The 21,570-nt window shown below is 39.4% G+C and overlaps 1 protein-coding gene across 1 annotated transcript in view; it reads left to right on the forward strand.

Moving 5' to 3' along the window:
* The window catches only part of SOBP (sine oculis binding protein homolog), a 255,682-nt gene that overhangs the window by 232,077 nt on the left and 2,035 nt on the right, over positions 1-21,570 (forward strand). Inside the window, exon 6 of the mRNA XM_055000153.1 lies at positions 2,067-4,006. Coding sequence (XP_054856128.1) covers positions 2,067-4,004 — 1,938 coding nt within the window. The 3' untranslated portion in view covers positions 4,005-4,006. The remainder of the gene's footprint in view (positions 1-2,066; positions 4,007-21,570) is intronic.

Below are 21,570 nucleotides of genomic sequence, written 5' to 3' on the forward strand. Positions count from 1 at the left end.
TTTGTGCAAACAAGAGTCATATTTGAATTGTAGATCATGTCTTTGCCATCTGTGAGAGCTGTTGGTGTTGCAAAATTAATGTGTTAATGAAATCACAATAATTTCTCTGAAGTAATGGATTCTGAAACCTGGAATGGCTGTTTTGAACTTTGGTGTCTAGTGGCTTACAACTGGGGAAACCTTTCACAGCTTAATTAGTTCTACAGCATTATTTACTTTTAAAAAAAAATTGGCAACATCTTCACCACACCAATAGTAGCACAGAAAATAACTTGTATTTTTTAAGCCTGTAATAATAAGAGGGTTTGCCTTCATTTTTGAAAAGTTGTTAAATAAACTGTTGTCTGCCAAGAAGTTATACTAAAGTGACTACTGAACAAGAGTGGGCAAACAGCTCGGAAAATCTTTCCAGCTTGTTGAAATATCACAGCTTCAGAATACTTGAAATTCACCCAGGTTTTATTACTATTTTTTACTTCATATTTGGAAGACAAAGCTAATGATATGTAGTTCTTTTTTATTTTGGGTACCAGTTAGCATTCCAGCTCTGTTATCTACTGTATTTAAATAATTTAAAATGTCAAAATGTATAGTGGCTTATTGTAGATGATTGACACTCCCTTTTCTTGGACCGTTGGAGTCATTTTCCAAATGTTTCTTGGTCTTATTTAATTACATAGACATACAACATGTCAGTATGCATCTATGTGACCAGTTCAATGTGTAGCATGAAGGCCACAATCCAGCATGTTTACTCAGTTCAGACAGCATGCAAAGCCATGATTCGATTTAATTATGGTTAGTTTGTGAAACTAGGATTCCTCTCATAGACAATTATTCATATTCTGGTTTGCCGTCTCAAATATTGTTTTTATTATATTCTTTTTGTATTCCCTTAGGGTTGCCATGTCTGGCTTGGGAAATTACTGGAGATTTGGGGGTAGAGCCTGGAGAGGGACTTCTGCGGGATATAATGCCACAAAATCCACCCTCCAGGTGGGAAATGATCTCTATGGTCTAGAGATCATTTGTAATTCTGGGAGATCTTTAGGTCCCACCTGGAGGTTGGTAACCATATATTTTAAAGATGGCACTGTCTGGGGAACTAGCCAGGATTATCCAGGCAAAAGCATAGTTAAGGCTATCTGTGATTAATAAACCAACTTTAGATCCTGGTTTCAGATTCTGCTTTGAAGGACCATAATACAGTGGCCTGCGTTCAGTCAATCACCATTAGTTTAATTAAACCATGGAGTTCTGCAATGTCAGAACAAAGTTTTAAGTGGTGTTTAGCCCAATTAAATCACAAGGCTTCAGGTCTCTTAATTCTATAACTATACTATATAAGAATAATACTTAGTGTTTATGTAACACTTTAAGTTATTCAATAAGCTTCACATATATTATCTTGTGATAATGCTGGCTGTAAAGCAAGTCAGCATTATTCACCCCATGTTGCAAATAGGAGGGGGTGCTGAGACTAAAGCCAAGCAGCTTACCTAAGGCCTCATACAGAATCCTTGGCTGAGGGAGCGTTTAAAACAGAGACCTTCTGATTCATAGCTCAGTCATTTAGCTTTTGTACCATATCAGCTCTGATACATGCATAATTTTCTGCTGCAACTCTAAGCATGGAAACTGGGGGAACATTAAGATCGCAGGGCTCTTCCAGACTCTTCTGGAGTAGTACGTGTACAGACACACACATGTGCACTACCCCTCCTGGGGTAGTATGTGCACAGACACATAGACACATGCACATACAATACTACCCACTCATACTTTAATGTATTTTAGCAATGCAGATTACAGTAGATTACAATATTTTGATATTTATACATAAGACTTATTGAGGCATAAAATAATAGTCTATTAATGTGTATTTATATGTAGTATTAGGCAAACTGCATTTTGAGATTAAAGTTCCATTCCCTATATTTTCCTTGATAATTCGGATGTTTAGAAAGCAGTGATGGAAAGTAAAAAAAGAATTTTGATGCAAATGACAATACAAAGAGGAAATCACTTTTTTTCTTATCTGTTTTGATTTTGTTACTGTGTTATAGGTATGTGACTGGTGTAAGCACATAAGACACACAAAAGAGTATCTGGATTTTGGGGACGGGGAACGAAGGCTTCAGTTCTGCAGTGCAAAATGTCTCAATCAGTACAAAATGGACATTTTCTACAAAGAGACACAGGCCAATCTTCCAGCTGGACTCTGCAGCACATTACATCCTCCAGTCGAAAATAAAGCAGAAGGCACTGGGGTGCAGCTGCTGACTCCAGATTCTTGGAATATACCGCTAGCAGATGCTCGGAGAAAGGCCCCATCCCCAGTGTCTGCAGCTGGCCAAATTCAAGGTCCTGGACCATCAGCATCTACCACTGCCTCTCCGCCTGACACTGCCAACTGCTCTGTCACTAAAATCCCAACGCCTGTTCCCAAACCTATTCCCATCAATGAGAATCCAAATATGCCACCAGTTTCTGTTCAGCCACCTGCTAGCATTGTGCCTCCAATTGGTGTCCCACCTCGAAGTCCTCCCATGGTGATGACAAATCGTGGGCCAGTTCCATTGCCCATATTCATGGAACAGCAAATTATGCAGCAAATTCGTCCACCGTTTATTCGAGGGCCTCATCATGCCTCAAATCCCAACAGCCCTCTGTCAAACCCAATGATTCCTGGAATTGGTCCACCACCGGGTGGTCCCAGAAATATGGGCCCAGCCTCCAGCCCCATGCACAGGCCAATGCTATCGCCTCATATTCATCCTCCGACGACACCAACCATGCCTGGAAATCCTCCAGGTTTATTACCACCTCCACCTCCAGGAGTACCTTTGCCCAGTCTTCCCTTCCCTCCTGTAAGCATGATGCCAAATGGTCCTATGCCCATGCCACAGATGATGAACTTTGGCTTGCCATCTCTTGCCCCATTGGTGCCACCTCCAACCCTGTTAGTGCCATATCCAGTTATTGTTCCTCTACCAGTTCCTATCCCAATTCCAATCCCTATTCCTCACATCAATGATTCCAAGCCCCCAAATGGCTTCTCCAGCAACGGGGAAAGTCTCATTCCAAGTACATCTAGTGATGCAACTGGGGCAAAGCCAACAAATAACTCTGTGTCCCCCAGAGATTCAAAACAAGGGCCTTCCAAGTCCTCTGATTCAACACCAAGCTGCTCAAGCCAGTCTTTAAATCAAACACAAGCACATCAGGCGCACAGTAAAAATGAAGTTGTTGATTTGACTGTGAGACCTAGTAGTCCAGTGAACAACAAGTTTGGTTTTCCTACAGTACTACAGGGACCACAGGACGGTGTGATAGACTTAACCATAGGTCACAGGTCTAGATTACACAATGTTATCCACAGGGCTTTGCATACTCAAGTCAAAGTTGAACATGAAACTAGCAGTGTTGTAAATCTGGCATTTGGTAGCTCAGATAAAAGGAACTGCAGTGACTGCAGGAACAATTGCAGCCCCACTGAAACAAAAACTTTACCTTGTAGTGACCCAGGTCACTGTGGTCCTACTGCACTGGCCTCTGGCACGTCAGAAAATAGTGCAGCTGCAGTTTGCAATGTCATTGTGAATGGCACAAAGGGCCCAGAGATTACAGAGCAGACTCAAGATCAGAAGAAATCTCAGCCACCAGAGGAATTGCCAGTGAGTGAGCTGGAATCCGTGAAGGAGAACAACTGCACATCAAACTGCCACCGAGAAGGAGAATCTGGTAAGAAGACTGGGGAAGAGCCCTTGTTTGGAGGAGACAAGCAAGATCCCAACCTTAACAATCCTGCGGATGAGGACCACGCCTACGCATTGCGAATGCTACCCAAGACAGGCTGCGTCATCCAGCCTGTGCCAAAACCAGCGGAAAAGACTGCTATTGCACCATGTGTTATCTCAGCACCAATTCTCAGCACAGGGCCAGAAGATCTGGAGCCACCACTGAAAAGGAGGTGTCTCCGAATTCGAAATCAGAATAAGTAAAGGTTTGTGTAATCACTATGAATATCAGTGTTTTTAGACTGAAGTAAAACACATGTGGAGGTGGCCATGTATGGAAACAGGGAGAAAGATTCTGGCTTATGAGCTCACTAGAAAAAGAAAAAAAGGTCATTATTTATGTTTTGTCTTTGTCTTGTAGCATTTTTTGTATCTCTCTGTTTTATACCCATCAGCAGTTAATCTTCCTTTATGTTCTTGAAGCAGCCTGTTAGAACTCTACCACTGAACACTGTGGTATGTTTTGTGTCCTACCTAGTGGATCTCTGCCTTTGCCAGTGTTTGAGGCCAGAAAACTGACCTGTTTGTATGTGGCTGAAGCTAACACATCTGGATGACAGCATTTCAGGACCTATAGGCTTAATTATCATAATTTACATTTAGGGTAACAAACAGTGGAGCAATTCTACTATGTGTATTTAACTGGAATGCAAAGGTATATTTCTTGGACCTTCATCATTTTTTAATAAACAACTTATCCTGAAGTAGCATTAAGCTTTAAGCTATATTAAAGAACACTTCCAAACACTTTGTGTGAATGAAGATAAAAAATGCAAATATTACTTACCATTTTGGTTCTTATTGATGCATCCCTGTAAAAAAGGATCATCTCTTTGCCAATTTTCTACATTTCCCCTGCTTTTAAATACTTTCTTGTATCTTATTATATGATGTCTTTGGCTGGGGCTTCCCAAAATATAAACAGTAACAATTTAAAAAGCAACAGCTGGGACATTTTTTAAAATGTTGTTATCAAACAAATAAGCCTCTGCACCTTTGAATTAGTGCTATTATGCAAAGGAACCCTGAATCTGCCAGATGTACAATTTGGATTCAGAACAAATTAGTGTTCTGCTTTTTAAAAAATCTCTATGTTTGAAAAGCAGATGTTGAGATTTTTACACTTAATTACTGATTAAGTTCATTACCTGGGTCCTGTTGAATCACTTTTAACTTTTTATGAAAGATTAGCTGTTTCCCTCACACTTTAAGGACTTTACTACATAGTTGTTTTAACAGAATTAATACACATTTACTCTATTTTCCTTCATCATAGCATTTCACCTCTATGGATACTGTATTGGTCCAGCACTAAAAGTACCTAATTTTGTATTTGGATAAATGCTGTGCTTCCTATAGATAGCACAGTTGTTGTTGTTGAGGTTGCCAAGTGGACAATGACTAGTGGACAATAGCTAGAGAAGCATTGTAATGGGTATCATTTGTGATGCAATTAGGGTTAAACTATGACCCTGTTCCCTCTCATGTATTATGTTTTAAACATGAATTTTATAGATATTTAAAAATGTTTAAAAGACAATAAATAAAGTAAAAATAAATAATAACCTGTTCTTCCCCATTCCAGTTCTACAAGGCAAGCAAAACAAGCCATTTTTTAGTTCCCAAGCATACACAGAAGAGTTCACACAACGTCTAAATCAAAGTAGTTAAATTATATTAAATTATAGCTGCAGGCCACATTGCTGCCCGTGATAGAAGAAGCCACAACTGGAAGAATTCCCTTCTCAGGACCTAAATTCTGTATTTCACTGTCCTATAAACACTTGCCTTCCCATGTCGTGTGTGTTGTGCGTGCCATCAACTCACTTCCAACTTACAGTGATCCTATGAATTCATGTCCTCCAAAATATCCGATCTTTAACAACTTTTTTTAGGTGTTGCAAACTGAAGGCCCTGGCAAAAGTGTACAACTTCTCCTGTCTGTAGGCTCTGTGTTTAACCCTCCCACCAGTCCTACTTTGTTCTTTCTTATCAGTTCTATGTCTTCATCTTACATTGATTCCTCACATCTGTGTTTTTCAGTTTGCCTACTTTGTTTCACTTCTTCAGCCATCTAATCTCTTCAACAGTTTTCCTAGCATTCCCTTCTCCCTACCTTCATAGCTTACAGACCTTAAACACCATGACTTTTTTCAGAGCCTACTCTCTGATTAGCATGTTTTTACCTCAATTCCTTGTTTTCCCTTGCTCAGAGCACTGAGGCTGAGAAGAGTTTCTTTTGCTCCGACCATTAGTTAGACTGCACCTTTCCTTCAGCCTTCTTTTCTCTGGGATCCTTGCTCTTTAGCTTGCCTACATCCTTTATTTCTTCTTAGTTATGTCCTGTGTCAAGTTTTCATCCCAGCCAAACTAACAACTTTTCTTTCCTTTACAGTCTCTGGAATATAAATTGTTTAAGTTGCTTGCGCAACTGAACATTCCAAATCATCACCCCAATTCAGCCAATCAGTCTCAAAAGCTTCACTGGCACAAGTGTAATATGATAGATTTAAAACAAAACAAAAGGGATGCGCTGCTATTAGTCTCTCACTCACCCCCAAACACATGCTCTGGTTTCAGAGGTTGTAAGGTAAAATGCTAAAATGTGCTGATATGCTAATGTGGCTGAAAATTATTGCAATCTGGTTTCCAGTTAGCCCTCTTAAATTCCATTGATTTCACTGAGATTTCCAAACCCTGAAAGTTATTAAATGAGACTATGAAAATGGAAAATAAATTTTGAAAGTACAATTCTGAATTTAGTTATTTGTTGAAGTGATTGAGTAGTCTTAATTTTCTTAGATAATTGAAATTACCAGTTGAAATGAACTGGAATATGCTGAAACAAGCTTTACTATGTATCTTGTATTCTCTAAATTAATCCCCTTTACAAAAAGTGCTTTAAAATATTACTATTCAATTCTTCCTTTCATCTTGTGAACAGATGTAGTTGCATTTTGTTGAGATTCATGAGCTGAGAACACTTAACATGTAAAACCTGCTACTTTTTTTTAAAGGGTCTGTTCAGAAATCAAATATTGATGATTTGCTGGATAAGGCTTGATGACATGCCAAATTTTCTGCAATTTGTAGAATGCTCTTTAACCTTCAGTAAATCATATTTTATGTTCTCCTTGGCAGTACTATTATTGCACACAAAAGTATTGTATAGAATTTTCCATTAAAATATAGCAATTAAAGCCAACATTGAGGTAGCTTGGGATCTTGCAACATTTCATTATGCTGCAAGAGGAAATTACTGCCCTAGGGGTAACTCATGGTAGATACTGACATTTTAAGGATGACCACAATATAAACAGAGCAGTATCTCATTGCTGCCAAAGTATATTCAAAAGCATTTTTATGTATCTGAATATCCTTTGTTTTTTCTTAGCACTCATGAGTAGAGATGGGCACGAACAGCAATACGAACTAAAAAAACCCATGAACAGCCCAATCTGCTGTTCACGAACAAGCTGTCTGTGAGGCCCCATTCTAAAGGAACAGGTGGTCGTTGCAAGCCTCGCTCGTTGCTGTTCATCAAGCCAGACAGTCTGACACCTGCAATCAATTTCCGTGGCAACTCAGGCAGGGATTGTCTGAACTCTGAACTCCTGCTGTTGCCCTGGAAACCCCAATCTAAGCCCAATTTAATTTGATAGGCAGGTCTTCCTTCCAAGTGTGGACTGGAGCTCCAAATTTGTTACAAGAGGAAAAGACCAGTGGGGAGAGGGGCTCCCAGCTCTGGCTTTCAGGGAGGGACAGCTGCTGTTAGATAGACAGGTTGAGTGCATTGGAGCTTGAATTTTCTTTGTGTGTGGTGGGATAGGGCTGCTGCCAGGCTCTGGGGCCAAGCTATTATTTATTATTGGTACATTTCTGGGAGTGGTGCAGTAGGGATCTTGATGGCTGGAGGAGAGCCTGCTGGCCCCCACGAACAATGAACATGTTCATGATAGGATCATGTTCGTCAGTGTTCGTTGTTTGTTGTTCGTGGATGGCAATGAACAACGAACACCATGTTCGGGTTTTTTTCTGTTCATGCCCATGTCTACTCATGAGCTAGAAAAAATACAAGGAAATGAATGCCTTTTCCAGCCTCCTGATTTAATTCTGACACAGTGGTACTGCATGCAGGGTGTAAAGAGAATCAGTATTACTGAGATGTTTGTCAGTCAAAATGACAAGAGGTCCAAGACAGACACGTGCTGATAGTATAGGAATCATAATATTTGAACTGATCTTCAGTGACATAGAGCATGCGCAAGTCCAGTACTGCCTACCCATTTCAGTTCTTCCCATTTGCTTTCCCTGTGTTTTTTGGTTAAGGTATGTATACAGCTGAGTAGGAGTTCAGAGGATATGACTAAACCGTTTTAATCAGCCTCCCAAACGGCATCCATGACATAAAGAAAATGTGGGATCTACAAAACAAAACCTAGTTCAAGAACCAAGTTCAATATCTATCTATCTATCTATCTATCTATCTATCTATCTATCTATCTATCTATCTATCTATCTATCTATCTATCTATCTGTCTGTCTGTCTGTCTGTCTATCTGTCTATCTAATACTGCTCATACAGCTATCGCCTTAAGCAGAAATTAAAATTGGAAAAACCTTACTTGATGTTATTTCTCTGATATTTAATTATTGCCCCTATACATTTTGCCACAGAAAGAGTAACGGAATCATTTGTATCCAATAGTAATCACGTCACCTGGGTGCTCATATTAGGTAGTTCCATATTTTTAAGTAGAGGGATGATGAAGCTTGCCCTCAACTTATTAAATATGGGACACTCTATAATCATATGTTCAACGGTTTTAACTTTATCATTTGGGCATCTGCATGTTCGGTTGGCATATGGTACTTTCTTATATCTACCCTCCAATACCACCAAGGGAAGAGCATTTATTCTTGCCAGAGTAAAAACTCTTCTGAGCTTTGGCACTGTCAAACAATAAAAATACTTCAGCAGATGCATCAGAACGGCAATACCTAAGAGTCAAACATACCCTCCATGCCCTAACAGATGTACTAGGAATGTCCAACTTCCTGACGCGTATTTTTATTTGCCTATCTTTGGTCTCTGTAGACTATCATTTGTTATTGTTAGGCATTTAATTTTCTTTCCCAATAGTTGATTTTATTTATTTTATTTATTTCAAATTTCTATTCCACCCTCCCCGTGAGCAGGCTCAGGGCGGATAACAATATACTAAAATACAATCAAAATTCATCTGCATTAAAACATCATTAAAACAGCAGTGTATTAATACACATTTAAAACAGGATGGTGGACAGCCTTCACAGGGAGGGTTAAGATTTTATACACCCCTTTTTTCAGGCCGGCGGAGGCCCAGCCTCAGCCATATGCCTTGCGGAACAACTCTGTCTTGCACGCCTGGTGGAAGGATAGTAAGTCCTGCTGGGCCCTGAGCTCAGCAGTCAGAGCATTCCACCAGGTGGGAGCCAGGACCCAAGGAGGCCCTGGCTCTAGTCGAGGCTCAGCGGCCTCCTTGGGTCTAGGGACCACCAAATGATCCAATTGACAATCATATTTATCTGCCTGGATGAGTCCAAGTAGAGTGGGCCGTTCCTCAGATTTTAAAAACTTTACTTTAAAAAAAATTCTTTAATCCATGCCTTAGCTTCCATCGATAATTCACCCAATTCAGCTCTCAGTGCTATTCCCAAAACACATCCTAGAGTAGTCAATAAGTGTCAGAAAAAATCATACTGAATGTATTCCATTCTCTCAGAAGCAGCCTGAATCCAGATTTCTGAACCATATAAAAACTGATTAGAAACCTTGGCATTATATATCTTTAAGGCCGAGGAAACAAATTTACCTCCTTCAACAGAATACCTGTTAACAACAACAACATTCGATTTATATACTGTCCTTCAGGACAACTTAACTTTACAAAGTATGTTATTATTATCTCCACAGCAATCAACCTGTGAGGTAGGTGGAGCTGAGAGAACTCTGGGAAACTGTGACTGACCCAAGGTCACCCAGCTGGCTATGTGGCGGAGTGGGGAATCAAACCCAGTTCTCCAGATTAGAGTCCTGCTGCTCTTAACCACCACAGCAAACTCTTCCAAAAATTTAATTTATAAATCAACAGATTGGAGCCATACTTTATCTATTATGCACTACCCTGTTTAGTTTAGTAGTCTGAGGAGCACCTTTGATATTTGGGTACTTAGTGGGTTTTGATAGATGAGGCTTAGCATTATATTAGTACATTACAGCATTACATGATAGGAAGAACAAAACATGGATTAAATCCTGTGAACCGCAAGGGGAAAGTGCTTGTGGTCAGAGATCTTCCCTGCCTCCGCCCTCCCCCAGCAGCCTCCTGAGACATCTAAAAACCAATACTTAGAATCATGGAAGACAATAAACCACAGCACACAGGCGAGGCTGCTGTCGAGAAGTGGAAACAGTGACATAATCTCCACTTCCTGCTTGTGCTGATGGAGCCTCTTGCATTAGCGGAAACTCCATGGAGTAGATAAGAGGAACAATTTTGTCCAGTTCCATCTGCTTCACAGCAAGCCCCCCAATACCACATCACACTGTATTTATAGGGATCTTGTGACTATAAGCATCCACTTTTTTGGAGGTTTCTGGAGGCTGTTGTAAGAAGGGAAAGCCCTTGTTTTGCACTAGTACAAGCATTGAGAACTGTCCATGTGTAAATGTTTTTTGTAATCTACTCTTCAGCATTTGCAGTGTACGTTTTTTTTAAAAAAATTCTTGTTAAACATATTGAAAGATGATTCAAGTCAGACATGAAGTTTGTATGCATTACTATATTTTCTATAACAAAATGTATAATAATGCAAAATATGTCACTTTTTGAGTTCCTATTATTTAGTGCAAGGACAATCCATTGATAAACTGCATTAGCCTTTCATGACATTTTCATTTATATAGCTTCTGTGTCTTTTCAAGTCCTGTAACTATTTATTATGATGTATGAAAATTTAGAGAGACTAAACAACTCATTTTAAGACTGTGGAAAGTAAAGTTTTTATTTGATGACCCTCCCCCTGCCCTTTCTGGTAAAAACTTTTAAAAGAATAGTTTGCAAACTGACATTATAAAATTAGAGAGATTACAAAATGATTCCCAAGTTATTTCTTCCCAACAGATAATCCACAATATGCCTTTGGCTACAATCCTAAGGACAGTTTTCTGGGAGTAAATCTCAACTAAATAACACGTGACTTACTTCTGAGTAGACCTTGATATTAAAAAAACTCTGCAGAGCTCACAGTGAACGATCCCTATAAACAATCTGGTATGATAGTCACTCTGTAAGTTATTTTTGGAACTGTTGCTCCATTTCCCAAACTAGGGAGTAGGCTGAGTGGCTGTTTCTTGGGAAACCTTCAGCTAGATTTCTGACATTGTCTTGCAGGCTTAAAGGGGAGCGGGGGGAAGCATTTCACAAAATTTGAGGTTGATAGGCCTGAATTTCTATGTGGTATCCAGAAAACCACATTTTGACCTTGTAACATTCAATTCCATCATCTGTTTGTCTGATGTAGCCAGTGCTTAATTTTTACCAGAGCTGGCTGGTGGGGCCCAGAGCCAGATTCTCCCATGTCATGAATTTTGCCTGAATTGTTTTTCTCTGCACCTGCAGTTTAGCTGAAGAAAATGAGCTGATGCAACATGCCAGCATCCCCTGCAGTCCATTCAGAGTTTAAAGTCTGTGTTAGCCTGAGGAGTTCTAGGAATAAAATGCAAAGCTACTATCAGTGGAATCCTAAGCAGAGTTACACCCTTCAAAGTCCATTGAAGTCAATGGGCTTTGAAGGGTGTAACTCTGCCTAAAATCGCACTGTAATCCCAAATTTTATGTTTCCAAGGGAAAGGGGTAAATTCAGACTTTCAGACTAAACTCAAAGACTTCTCAAGTGCAAATTAAGCATTGAAGTTTGCAGATAGTGATTTTTTAAAAATGCAGTCCAGTTACGAAATGATTATGGCTATGTATAAAGTACCAATGAAAAAGACAAGCCTCAATTATCATCAGTTCTTTGTGAGCTCTTAAGCATATATAGTTCCTGTTTGCTTCAATTTCCTTTGCAAATATGCACACATAAGATCTGGGTGGCCCTCAAGAAAGGCACTTACAGTAGGCCATCTTAAATTGCAAGACACAGGGCACATGTACTGATAATTTTCTCAGACATTCTCTCCAGATGTCTTTGGAAAGCAAGGGAGATAGCCCTTTGCCACTCTTAGAGTTTCAGCAAATGCCTGGCCTCATTCTTCATAAGTGGCCGTGAACAAATAACAAGCACATATTCTTTTGTTTCCTCCACTGAAGTGAAGGCATAAAGTATTTCCATAAGGAGGCAAAGGAGTATTCTTGAACAGAAATGTCCTGCCACAATCCTCTGTTTTGAGAGTACATTGTGCAGAGATAAACATAAGTAAGGTTAATTTCTTTCTTTTCCTTTCCTTTCGTCTGATTAAAGCTCTTTTGATCAAATATCTTGAGCAGACAAAAAAAAGTATCATTAACTAGATTTAATAGCAAAACATTAAAAAAAAGTCACAGCAAGGGTAGTACTAGGAGATCTGTTAGATAAAAAGTTGTGAGGTAAAAAGGAATATTATAGTGAGGTAAAAAGGAAATATCCAAATAGTATATAAGGCTAATTTCTTATAACTATTTCAGCGTTATACCAGGTTACCAAAACACTTATTTGTTTATTTCATTTATACCCCATTTTTCACCCCAGTGGGAATCTAAAGTGGTTTACAGCATCTCTTCAATTTTCTCCTCACAGCAACCTGTGAGGTAAGTTAGGATCAGATTGTGATTGGCCCAAGGTCACCCAATGAGCTTCCATGGCAGAGTGGGGATTTGAACCTAGGTGTCCCAGACCCTAGAATGACACTCTGATCCCTACCATGCCGGCTCAGATGACATGATAATGATTCTCTAATGAAGCCATTCTTACTGGTTTTGTGGTTGCTTAGGTCTGTTCATGGATGTTCAGTAGTTTTCCTACTGTCTTTGCATATGTGGGTTTCATGTGACAGCTTTAACTGTGGCTGAATCTGTAGTCATGGGGTTGAATCTCTGCCCTGCCTCCACATTCCTCCAGCACTTCTCTATGAATTCCCCAAAGGTGATACTGGATGGTTAGGGGTTCCTTGTGGACAAAATCCATTGCGGCATGAGGGATAGCAGTCAGTAGATGAATTGGTCAAAATCACTCCACCCTTTCCCATCATAACAGAAAGTCAGTGGAAAAAGCTTTCCAGTTCCTGCTTCTTACTGCAGCTGCCATGTATGTGGTTGTACATTTGGCCAAGAAGACTATTGATCCTTGGCTTGTCTTCAGCTACTGCAGGGAAGGGGAAAACAGGAACTACCTGATTTGGAACTTGCAGGTCATAGTATCCAACCCATGATATGCTTGAAGCTCAGGGTTAAGAGTTTTCTTAAAGTAGCTAGGTGCAACTAGCCTGAAAGTGCTCTTGTCACCTTTGGCTTGCCTTACAGTTAGGGAATTTTAAATACAGAATGCAATCTAGTTGATAATATTCCTAAGTGAGTCCTGTTGAAATGAATGAGAACTGTTCAGGTGATGTTTCCATAAATATATCTATTTCATATCCCAGTGTAGATCCAGAGGAGTTAACAGTGTTAGTCTGTAGTTGCAAAATAATAAAAAGTCCAGTAGCACCTTTAAGACTAACCAACTTTATTGAGGCATAAGCTTTCGAGAACCACAGCTCTCTTCATCAGATGCGACTGGACTTTTTACTATATCCCAGTGTAGTAATGGGGAAAGTGAACATCAACGCAAAGCCCTGCTGAGGCACATATCCAGAAGTTGAATTCTAAATGTCTCATTCACTTAATTGTTGGAAATACTAATTAACGACATTCCCCCTTTGGAGTGAGAAGTTTAGATATCAGACTGTAGGCTGTCAAAGTAATAGAGCTTGATATAATTCAGTCAGCCAGCTTCTCAATGAGAGTTTAATCTGGCATGTGATGTTGAATGCACTCAATTGGTTGGCCACAGACTGGGAGCTGGCACTTGTGAGATTTTGAAGCTGTTTTCTCTTGGCTAGAATGTGCCCTATGCCCACATGACTCAACCTTCAGACAGTTCTCTTTATGGGTATAATTTCTCTCCACAAAAACTTCTGTCTCTGTTCATGGAGCAGCCATATAGGTAATTTTTAATCTTTAAACTAATACAAATATTTATTGTTTCATAAGCACAATATAAAACATCTGACTATAGTATGCGAAGGGGGAAAAGATCCTTCAAGAAAAACCTTAACAATCATCTTTTAAAAACAGAATTAAATTAAATAATGACTTGATCTTTCCACACACATTACTCATGCTCATGTGGATCCCCATAGGACTTTATAGAGGCTTGTTCCTTAATTTGCCTGCCCATATGTGCACACACACACCAAATACACCAGAACTTTATGGAGAATAGGAGGTATGTGTACACTTCCCATATCACCATTGAGTCCTTTCTTTCTATGCTGATCTGGTTACTAGAAATGTGGTGACCATCTTAGCTAGCGGATGCTGACTTCAAGAGTTATCGATCACTTCCCTCTACTCAAAATTCTGGCTATGGCGGATTACCAAGCAAAGCAAGTTTATATACAAGTAAAGCAAGTTTATATAAAGCTGTTAAAGGCAAACTATTTTAAAAGCAAGTGTATGTAATGAAGCCCTCGCAGCTAAAAACAGGCAAAGGAAAACAGCCTCAGGAAGGTGCCATTTTGAGGTTCCAGGAAGGACTGCCTATTCTTAACATATTTTCCATCAAAACCATGCCCCCCATCCCGCTATTTTCCACATCTTCAGGGTTGTAGTTGAGTATTTACATGGATAAACACAACTTGAACACTACAGGAGGACAGCTTCAGGTGAGTAGCTGTATTGATCTGTACTAAGAGAGCAAGATTTGGATCCAGTGGCACCTTAGAGACCCCAGAAATCTAGTTAGTCTTTAAGGTGCTACTGAACCTGAATTTTGCAGGACAAGCAATCAAAGAAAGCATTTTTAGCAGAAAGACAATGGGTTAAGAGATAATCATCCCATGCCCCCATGCTGTTGCTGTTCTCAAAATCTCCCAGAGCTGTTTTTAGTTTTTAAAATAATTCTCGGGGGTTTTTAATACACAAATTTGCATATACAATCTATAGTGGCATCCTAAGTATCTATCCTAACCCTATTGACTTCAATGGACTTAGAAGTGTGTAACTCTTCTTAGGATGGCACTGCTAGTTTACCACTTAGACTTCAGGTAAGAATCAGCAGGCAGGAGGGGAGACTTTGCAACTCTTACACCCATCACCTCTCACCTGAAAATTCCCCTATGTGTAATTCTCTTTCCCCCCCCCTCCCCTTGGTTTTGAGGCTACCTTGAGGAAAGATTTTAAAATGCAAGGAGAAGATTGTAGCAGAAGATTATTGAGCAGGGAAAGCTTAAGGACCCTTTCCCACCCACTGAGTCTTTCTTGCCAATGAATGCCCTTACTGCCTTGTCATTAGGATTGTGAGGAAAATATAAAAACTATTGACACTGTTATGCTATTATGATTCTATTATGTAGGTTAACTATCAACCAGTAATTTGGATAAGTTTCATGACCAGGAAGATATCTAGGAAAGGCTATCTAAACGCTTTTCCATTATGGCCCACCTTACTTTCTGTGTGTTTGTCCAATTAATTTTTTAATTTATTATTCATGCTGGCCATTGTCCAGATCTAACCTGATAAGTGGAACTGATCAGTTTTCTGGTTTCTTTTAAACCTGGAATTAGGCTTCCAAATCTTCACATGGTCTGCACTAAATTAAGGTCTTCTTCTGACATAAGATTCCTACAATCTTAAAAAATTCATGAACTGAAAGCATCCTCCCATAATTTCCTGTGTTACAAACTCTGTTGTGCTGTTAGTGCTGTCCCTCAACCAGAATGATCCATAGTAAATGCCCACCTTTGTTTACTCAGATGAATCACAGATACTTATATGATGGCTCTCCATACCCTCAATCTTCTTGGCTTTATAAACTGTAGAAATCTTAGATACCTTTTGATTATCCAAGTTATGAATTCCATGAGTGTAATTAAATAGCAACTGGTCGAACACACACACATTTGAATTAAAATCCAAATGTGCATACAGGAAAAAGAAGCAACAATACCTTTCAAACACAAGGCTAGAAATAGGCTATACTAGTGGTAATTTAAGCACCTTAACCAGATAGTTTGGTGGCTCCAGGTTGGTCCTCAGGCCCAAGTCCAGCAGCAGCATTAAAGTTAAACACATTTTATACCAGATTTGAGCCTTATTGTTCAATTCTGCTGTGCATTGTCCATCAGGTGCCATGTGTGAACTGTTACCCCTATGTGAAAGGTGTTTGTGGCTGGAAGTGTATTTGTTTCAACAGAAAAAGAATGAAAACAGGTAAATATGAAAATTTTACAAGCCTGGCAAAGGGTCTGAATATGATACCCTAGTTACAAGAAATCTATAGTTTATTAACTCTATGAGGATCAGTCTTCTAATCTCCTACTGCATAAGTATATTGCAGGATGAAGTCTGCTTTCTGTTTCCATGGACTGATTTCCCCAGTCTCTTCTTGGTATTTCAAAAGAATGGTATTTTTGTATAATATGTGTCTCAATTTGTAATCATATCCTCTCTGCAGCTGGCTTAGTTTTCCAATTTTTTAAAAAGTTTCTTAAATTTAAGCCAACCTAGAATAACAAATTACCTAGAAACAGAGATCAAAATTGGTTTGAAACTCCTCTCCTGTGCTCCTTCCCCACCCTCAATTACATCTCTGCTTCCAATCCTTGTTTTGAAAATTCAGCCTGAGTAACATAATCATCCCCTTTGGAAAATGCACACATTTTCTTAAAGTTGAAGAATTTGGGTAGTATAGAATGGAGCAAATGATCAGGTTTAGTTTCCTTTGCAAAGTCTTGCATCTCAACAATCTATTAGTATGTTCACCCTGTATTTAGAGTAATTTCAAGCTGTTTCTGGGGAGCCTGTGTGGTTAAGTGTAAAACTTGCTGCCATTATGATCTGTTGCATGTCTGTGCCTTAAATAGTCATACATTTTATATGTAGTACTTGAGCTGCCATTTTTAAGTCCTTTACCCAAAGGTTTCCTTCCCAAAGAAATTGTGTAAAACAGTTTTACAGAACACATGCACACAGATTAACACACACAGTCCTTAATCTTTGCAGGTGTTCACTTTACATTGAGGTTTCATATTATTCTGCACATTTGATAAGGTGAACGTTAACAATATCTGAGTATTTTCAACATCAGCCTCAAGAAGACTAAGCAAGCTCGACATAATTGTCTGTTCAAAGTAGCCCGTCAAATTATTCTATCTCTGTGCTGTACCTTAGGAAAATACATTCCATGCTTGAATGGTATATTTTCAGTAAGCCATTTTTTTCATACTATTGCTTCTATTCCCCTTGGCTCTGGTTCTAAATTGGTGGAATTCATAATACCTGGTCAAATCCACTAAACAAATTACTTACCTGAAAAAAATACCCACTGGTAACTGGGTGCTATGTTATGTCCATTCTAACTTAAATAAGATGTGTGATACGCGGGACATACTTGATTATGGTCAAGTGATAGAAGAGGAGGTTAAACATTGCATTGCATAACTTCCTAGGAGGATTGACTTATTCAGCATATGTACAGAGGTGCAGGTTGTTTCCTTACAGCCTGATGCTCATTACCCACTTCTATAGTTGCATCACAGTGCTCATCTAACCCACTTGCTGTTAAAACTCCATGCTGTCCAAAAATGAATCAGAGCACTTGACTGCACATTGTCACCTTTTGTATATCTGACTTTAGGGCTACTACCACTACTCCTGGGGGTGTCAGCTTTTGAGTGCTTTTGCAAAGCACTTAAACTCCAGAGTGGGAAAACACCCATGCCCTTTATCAATTGTGCCCTTGCACCAGAGACAGGATATGTACACTTGTAAGTACCAGAGCTCTAGAACACCTCCGTCCAAATACTACCATTTATCTCTGAGAAAACATTCCTCTGAACCTGAAATTAACAGTGTTGCAATATCCACAAGTATTTAATTATAAAAGTTCAAAATTATGATGCAATTATAACTCTGTCATAATCACTCTACATTCTTGACCCTACATAATTAGATGAAGTAGATGTAATCTGACTCATGTCAACTAAGGAACTAGATGTACAGAACTGAAGGCAATGTGAGCTAATGATAGTAAGGATTGAATAAGTGCTTAGGTTGAAACCACACATTGAATTTCTCCATGGCTCTCGGCTTGTTTCTCCCAAAATAATATGTTGCCAGCCTGACTTTGTGCATAGAATGTTTCTCCCAGTTTCAGTGATGTGGTGTCATTTACTAACTTCACTACATAGGCAAGGAGAGATAAATCATCAACTGTTCAAAAGGGAAAGCTTTAATGGAAAACCTTGAACTACTTTTAGGTTTGTTAAGAATTACAGAACTCATGAGAATAACAGGCAACCCCAAAGTGTTTATAGGGCTTCCATGCCTGCCTCAGCTACTCAGTTGTGGTTGATGACCTCAGCTGAGCCTCCCTAAGAAAATTATGGGCTTGACTGTGCTCCGAGCCCATTTTTGTCTCAAAGGAACAAGGCATATTGTGGTGCATCATCACCAACAACATTCACATTCATTGTTGGGTTGGATTACTACTTCATTGCAGTATATTGAAGGAAAGAATGCTATGCTAGCCCACTCCAACACTTTTTAATCCTCGGAAGCCTTGAAAGCAAATTTCATAGAGTTTCAGAACTTTGACAATCTCAACTATATCTAGGGAAATAATAACATTGAAGTAAGGACTAAGAGAAATAAGCACAGAAGCTAATGGTTGCTTGTTAGCAAGTTGCTAATTTTACGTACTTGAGGATACAGAAATACTTCCTACACTGTGCATGCACTTCAAAGCTTGCATGCTACCCCTTCTGCACTGTGCTTTCTTTGAGCATTGGATGTTCTTATTTATCATGCTTCTCTTCACAATTCAGGCATTTCCTGGGATAAATTCACAATGTCACATTTGTTTATCTGTCTGTCTTTGTATAGAATTTTATTCTGTCCCTCCTCCAAGATGAATAGATGAAAGAAAGAAAAACTAGCTCTGTCCATATGATCAGGCTGCAATAGGATTTTCTAGTGACCTATGTGAACATTTCCCACAAACTTTTCTCACATTCAAATATCAGTCTGAGAGCATAGGTTTTCAGTAGAGATGTACCCCTTGCATAACTTGGGACTTCTTCAGGAAGCAGTTGATCCTAGCCAGCTATCATGCACAGAGTGTGCTGGAGCTGGTGGACAGTCAAAGTTTCACACATGTAATTTAAATAGTGTAGAACACAAAATAAAATAAAATATATCTTTAAAAAAATTTAGCAAAACAAAGTTAAATTGATTTAAATTTATAATGGATGAATTATAATTGCACCTTGGAGGAATACTGGTGTAATTATGCATGTGTAGAGTTTGGAGGACCTTTTAATTATTATTTAGGCACTGCTTTTTGTGAGTGGCTTCCATGCAATTTGGGTGCCATTTGAATGGTCCAACCACATGGGCAGTGTATGATTATGCAGTTTCTGACTATATAATCAATGTGTGCATCAAGAGTGCTGATATCATGGCAAAGATCCATACAATTAGTTGACTCTGACATTGTTTGGTCAACCATACTGGGTGGAAGTGGCATATGCTGTTAGTGTGATACATAAAGCGCCATCTCAGCACCCAATAAGGAGTCTAGGATTGTTCATTCCAAATCTTCTGATAGTGCACCTGAAGGTCACTAACATGTTCAGATATATGTTCTGATTTTTGATTATCCAAAATGGTAACCAGTGCGTTAGTAGGGTCAATTTAGTGTCCTTTTTGCAAATATTACTTCCTTGAGTTTCTTGTAGCACCCAAGTATGTAACCAGCTGGATGGGAATCAAGGCTATTTGGTCCATGTAAGGCATCTAATTAATTGGTATGATACATTAACATTAAGTTATTGTCCCTGTTTTCCATGCTTATTCCTCGAAACCCACTGCTAAACCTTTTTGAGTCCATGACCAGAAGTAAAGATGGGCATGAACAGAAAAAAAACCGAACATGATGTTAGTTGTTCCTTGCCATCCACGAACAGGGACTCACGAACAACCACGAACATGGCCCTGTACACGAACATGTTCGTGGTTGGCTGTTCGTGGGGGGCAGCAGGCTCTCCTCCTGCCATCATGCAAGTCAAGATCCCTACTGCACCACTCCCAGAAACCTGACCTGAGCAGGCACCAGGAAAGGTACCAATAATAAATAATAACTTGGCCCAGAGCCTGGCAGCAGCCCTGGAACTTAAAGGGGTAGATCCCTATCCCACCACACACAAATAAAATTCAAGCTCCAATGTACTCTCTCTGTCAAAATGCCAACAGCAGCTGTCTCTCCCTCTCCAAAGCCAGAGCTGGGAGCCCCCCTCCCCCCTGATCTTTGTTACCTTGTAACAAATTAGGAGCTCCACACTTGAAAGGAAGACCTGCCTATCAAGCTAAATTGGGCTTAGATTGGGGTTTCCAGGGCAACAGCAGGAGTTCAGACAGAGTTCAGACAATCCCTGCCTAAGTTGCCAAGGGAATTGATTGTGGGTGCCAGATTGTCTGGCTTGACGAACAGCAACGAAGGAGGCTTGCAATGACCACTTGTTCATTTAGAATGGGGCTTCATGAACAGCTTGTTTGCGAACAGCAGATTGGGCTGTTCATGGCTTTTTTTTGTTCGTATTGCTGTTCATGCCCATCTCTAGCCAGAAGGCATGAGTTCCTGTCTCAGCCTAAATTTACAATCAGAGTATGTCCAGTTATTGCCTAGGAATAGAAAGTGCAAGTCTTCTTTCCAAGTAGGCAAACAGAGCATGTTATTCTTCAGACAATGGCAGTCCCAGATTGGCCCACCTGAATAATTCAGTATTCATATACGGGATTGGCTGAAGATGTCATGTGAATAGTCACTGGGTAATATTGCCATACATGCTGACCATAATGTACTACCTTTGTACAGACCATTTCTGGGATAGTTCAGTGTGAGTTTACAGCAGGGAGCATCAAGTCTTAGATAAGATGAAATTAGAAAAGTTGAAGTTAGAAAAGTTAGCTTTTCTCTGGAAGTATCATTTATGACATGACTGAATAAAAATGTCAGTGTGATCATGGAGGGAAGTTAAAATGAGTATTTCTAGGATGTTTCCACAGCTTCTGGTTAACTGTTTTTTCACAGAAACAGAAAAGAGGACATGGACAAATCCCCATTATTGGGAATTTCTGTACCATTAAAATAATTCCTTATTAGTGTTACAACTTGGATACGAATTGCAGTATTAATATCCTTGCAACCTTAGGAGTATTCACAATCTGGAGATTGTAGTAAAAAAGAGGCCCTTCCCAGCACGTTGTTCTTTTGCATTTGATAGAAAGGTTTTGCAGTTCTCTGCAGTGTTCCATAAACCTATTTGACTAGAAATAGGATTCAAAGAAGTGTGTGTGTAAGGGGCGGGGTGTATACTGCAGGGAATTGTGCAGATATTATAAACCACTTTCAGTTCTAAGATATTTCCAAACTAAAAGTTAGAAGGTGCAGCTTTTGGCCTCAGAGCTATTTATATTTCTAGAGATCTGG

The sequence above is a fragment of the Eublepharis macularius genome, chromosome 1 (assembly GCF_028583425.1).
Source record: "Eublepharis macularius isolate TG4126 chromosome 1, MPM_Emac_v1.0, whole genome shotgun sequence".
NCBI lineage: Eukaryota > Metazoa > Chordata > Lepidosauria > Squamata > Eublepharidae > Eublepharis > Eublepharis macularius.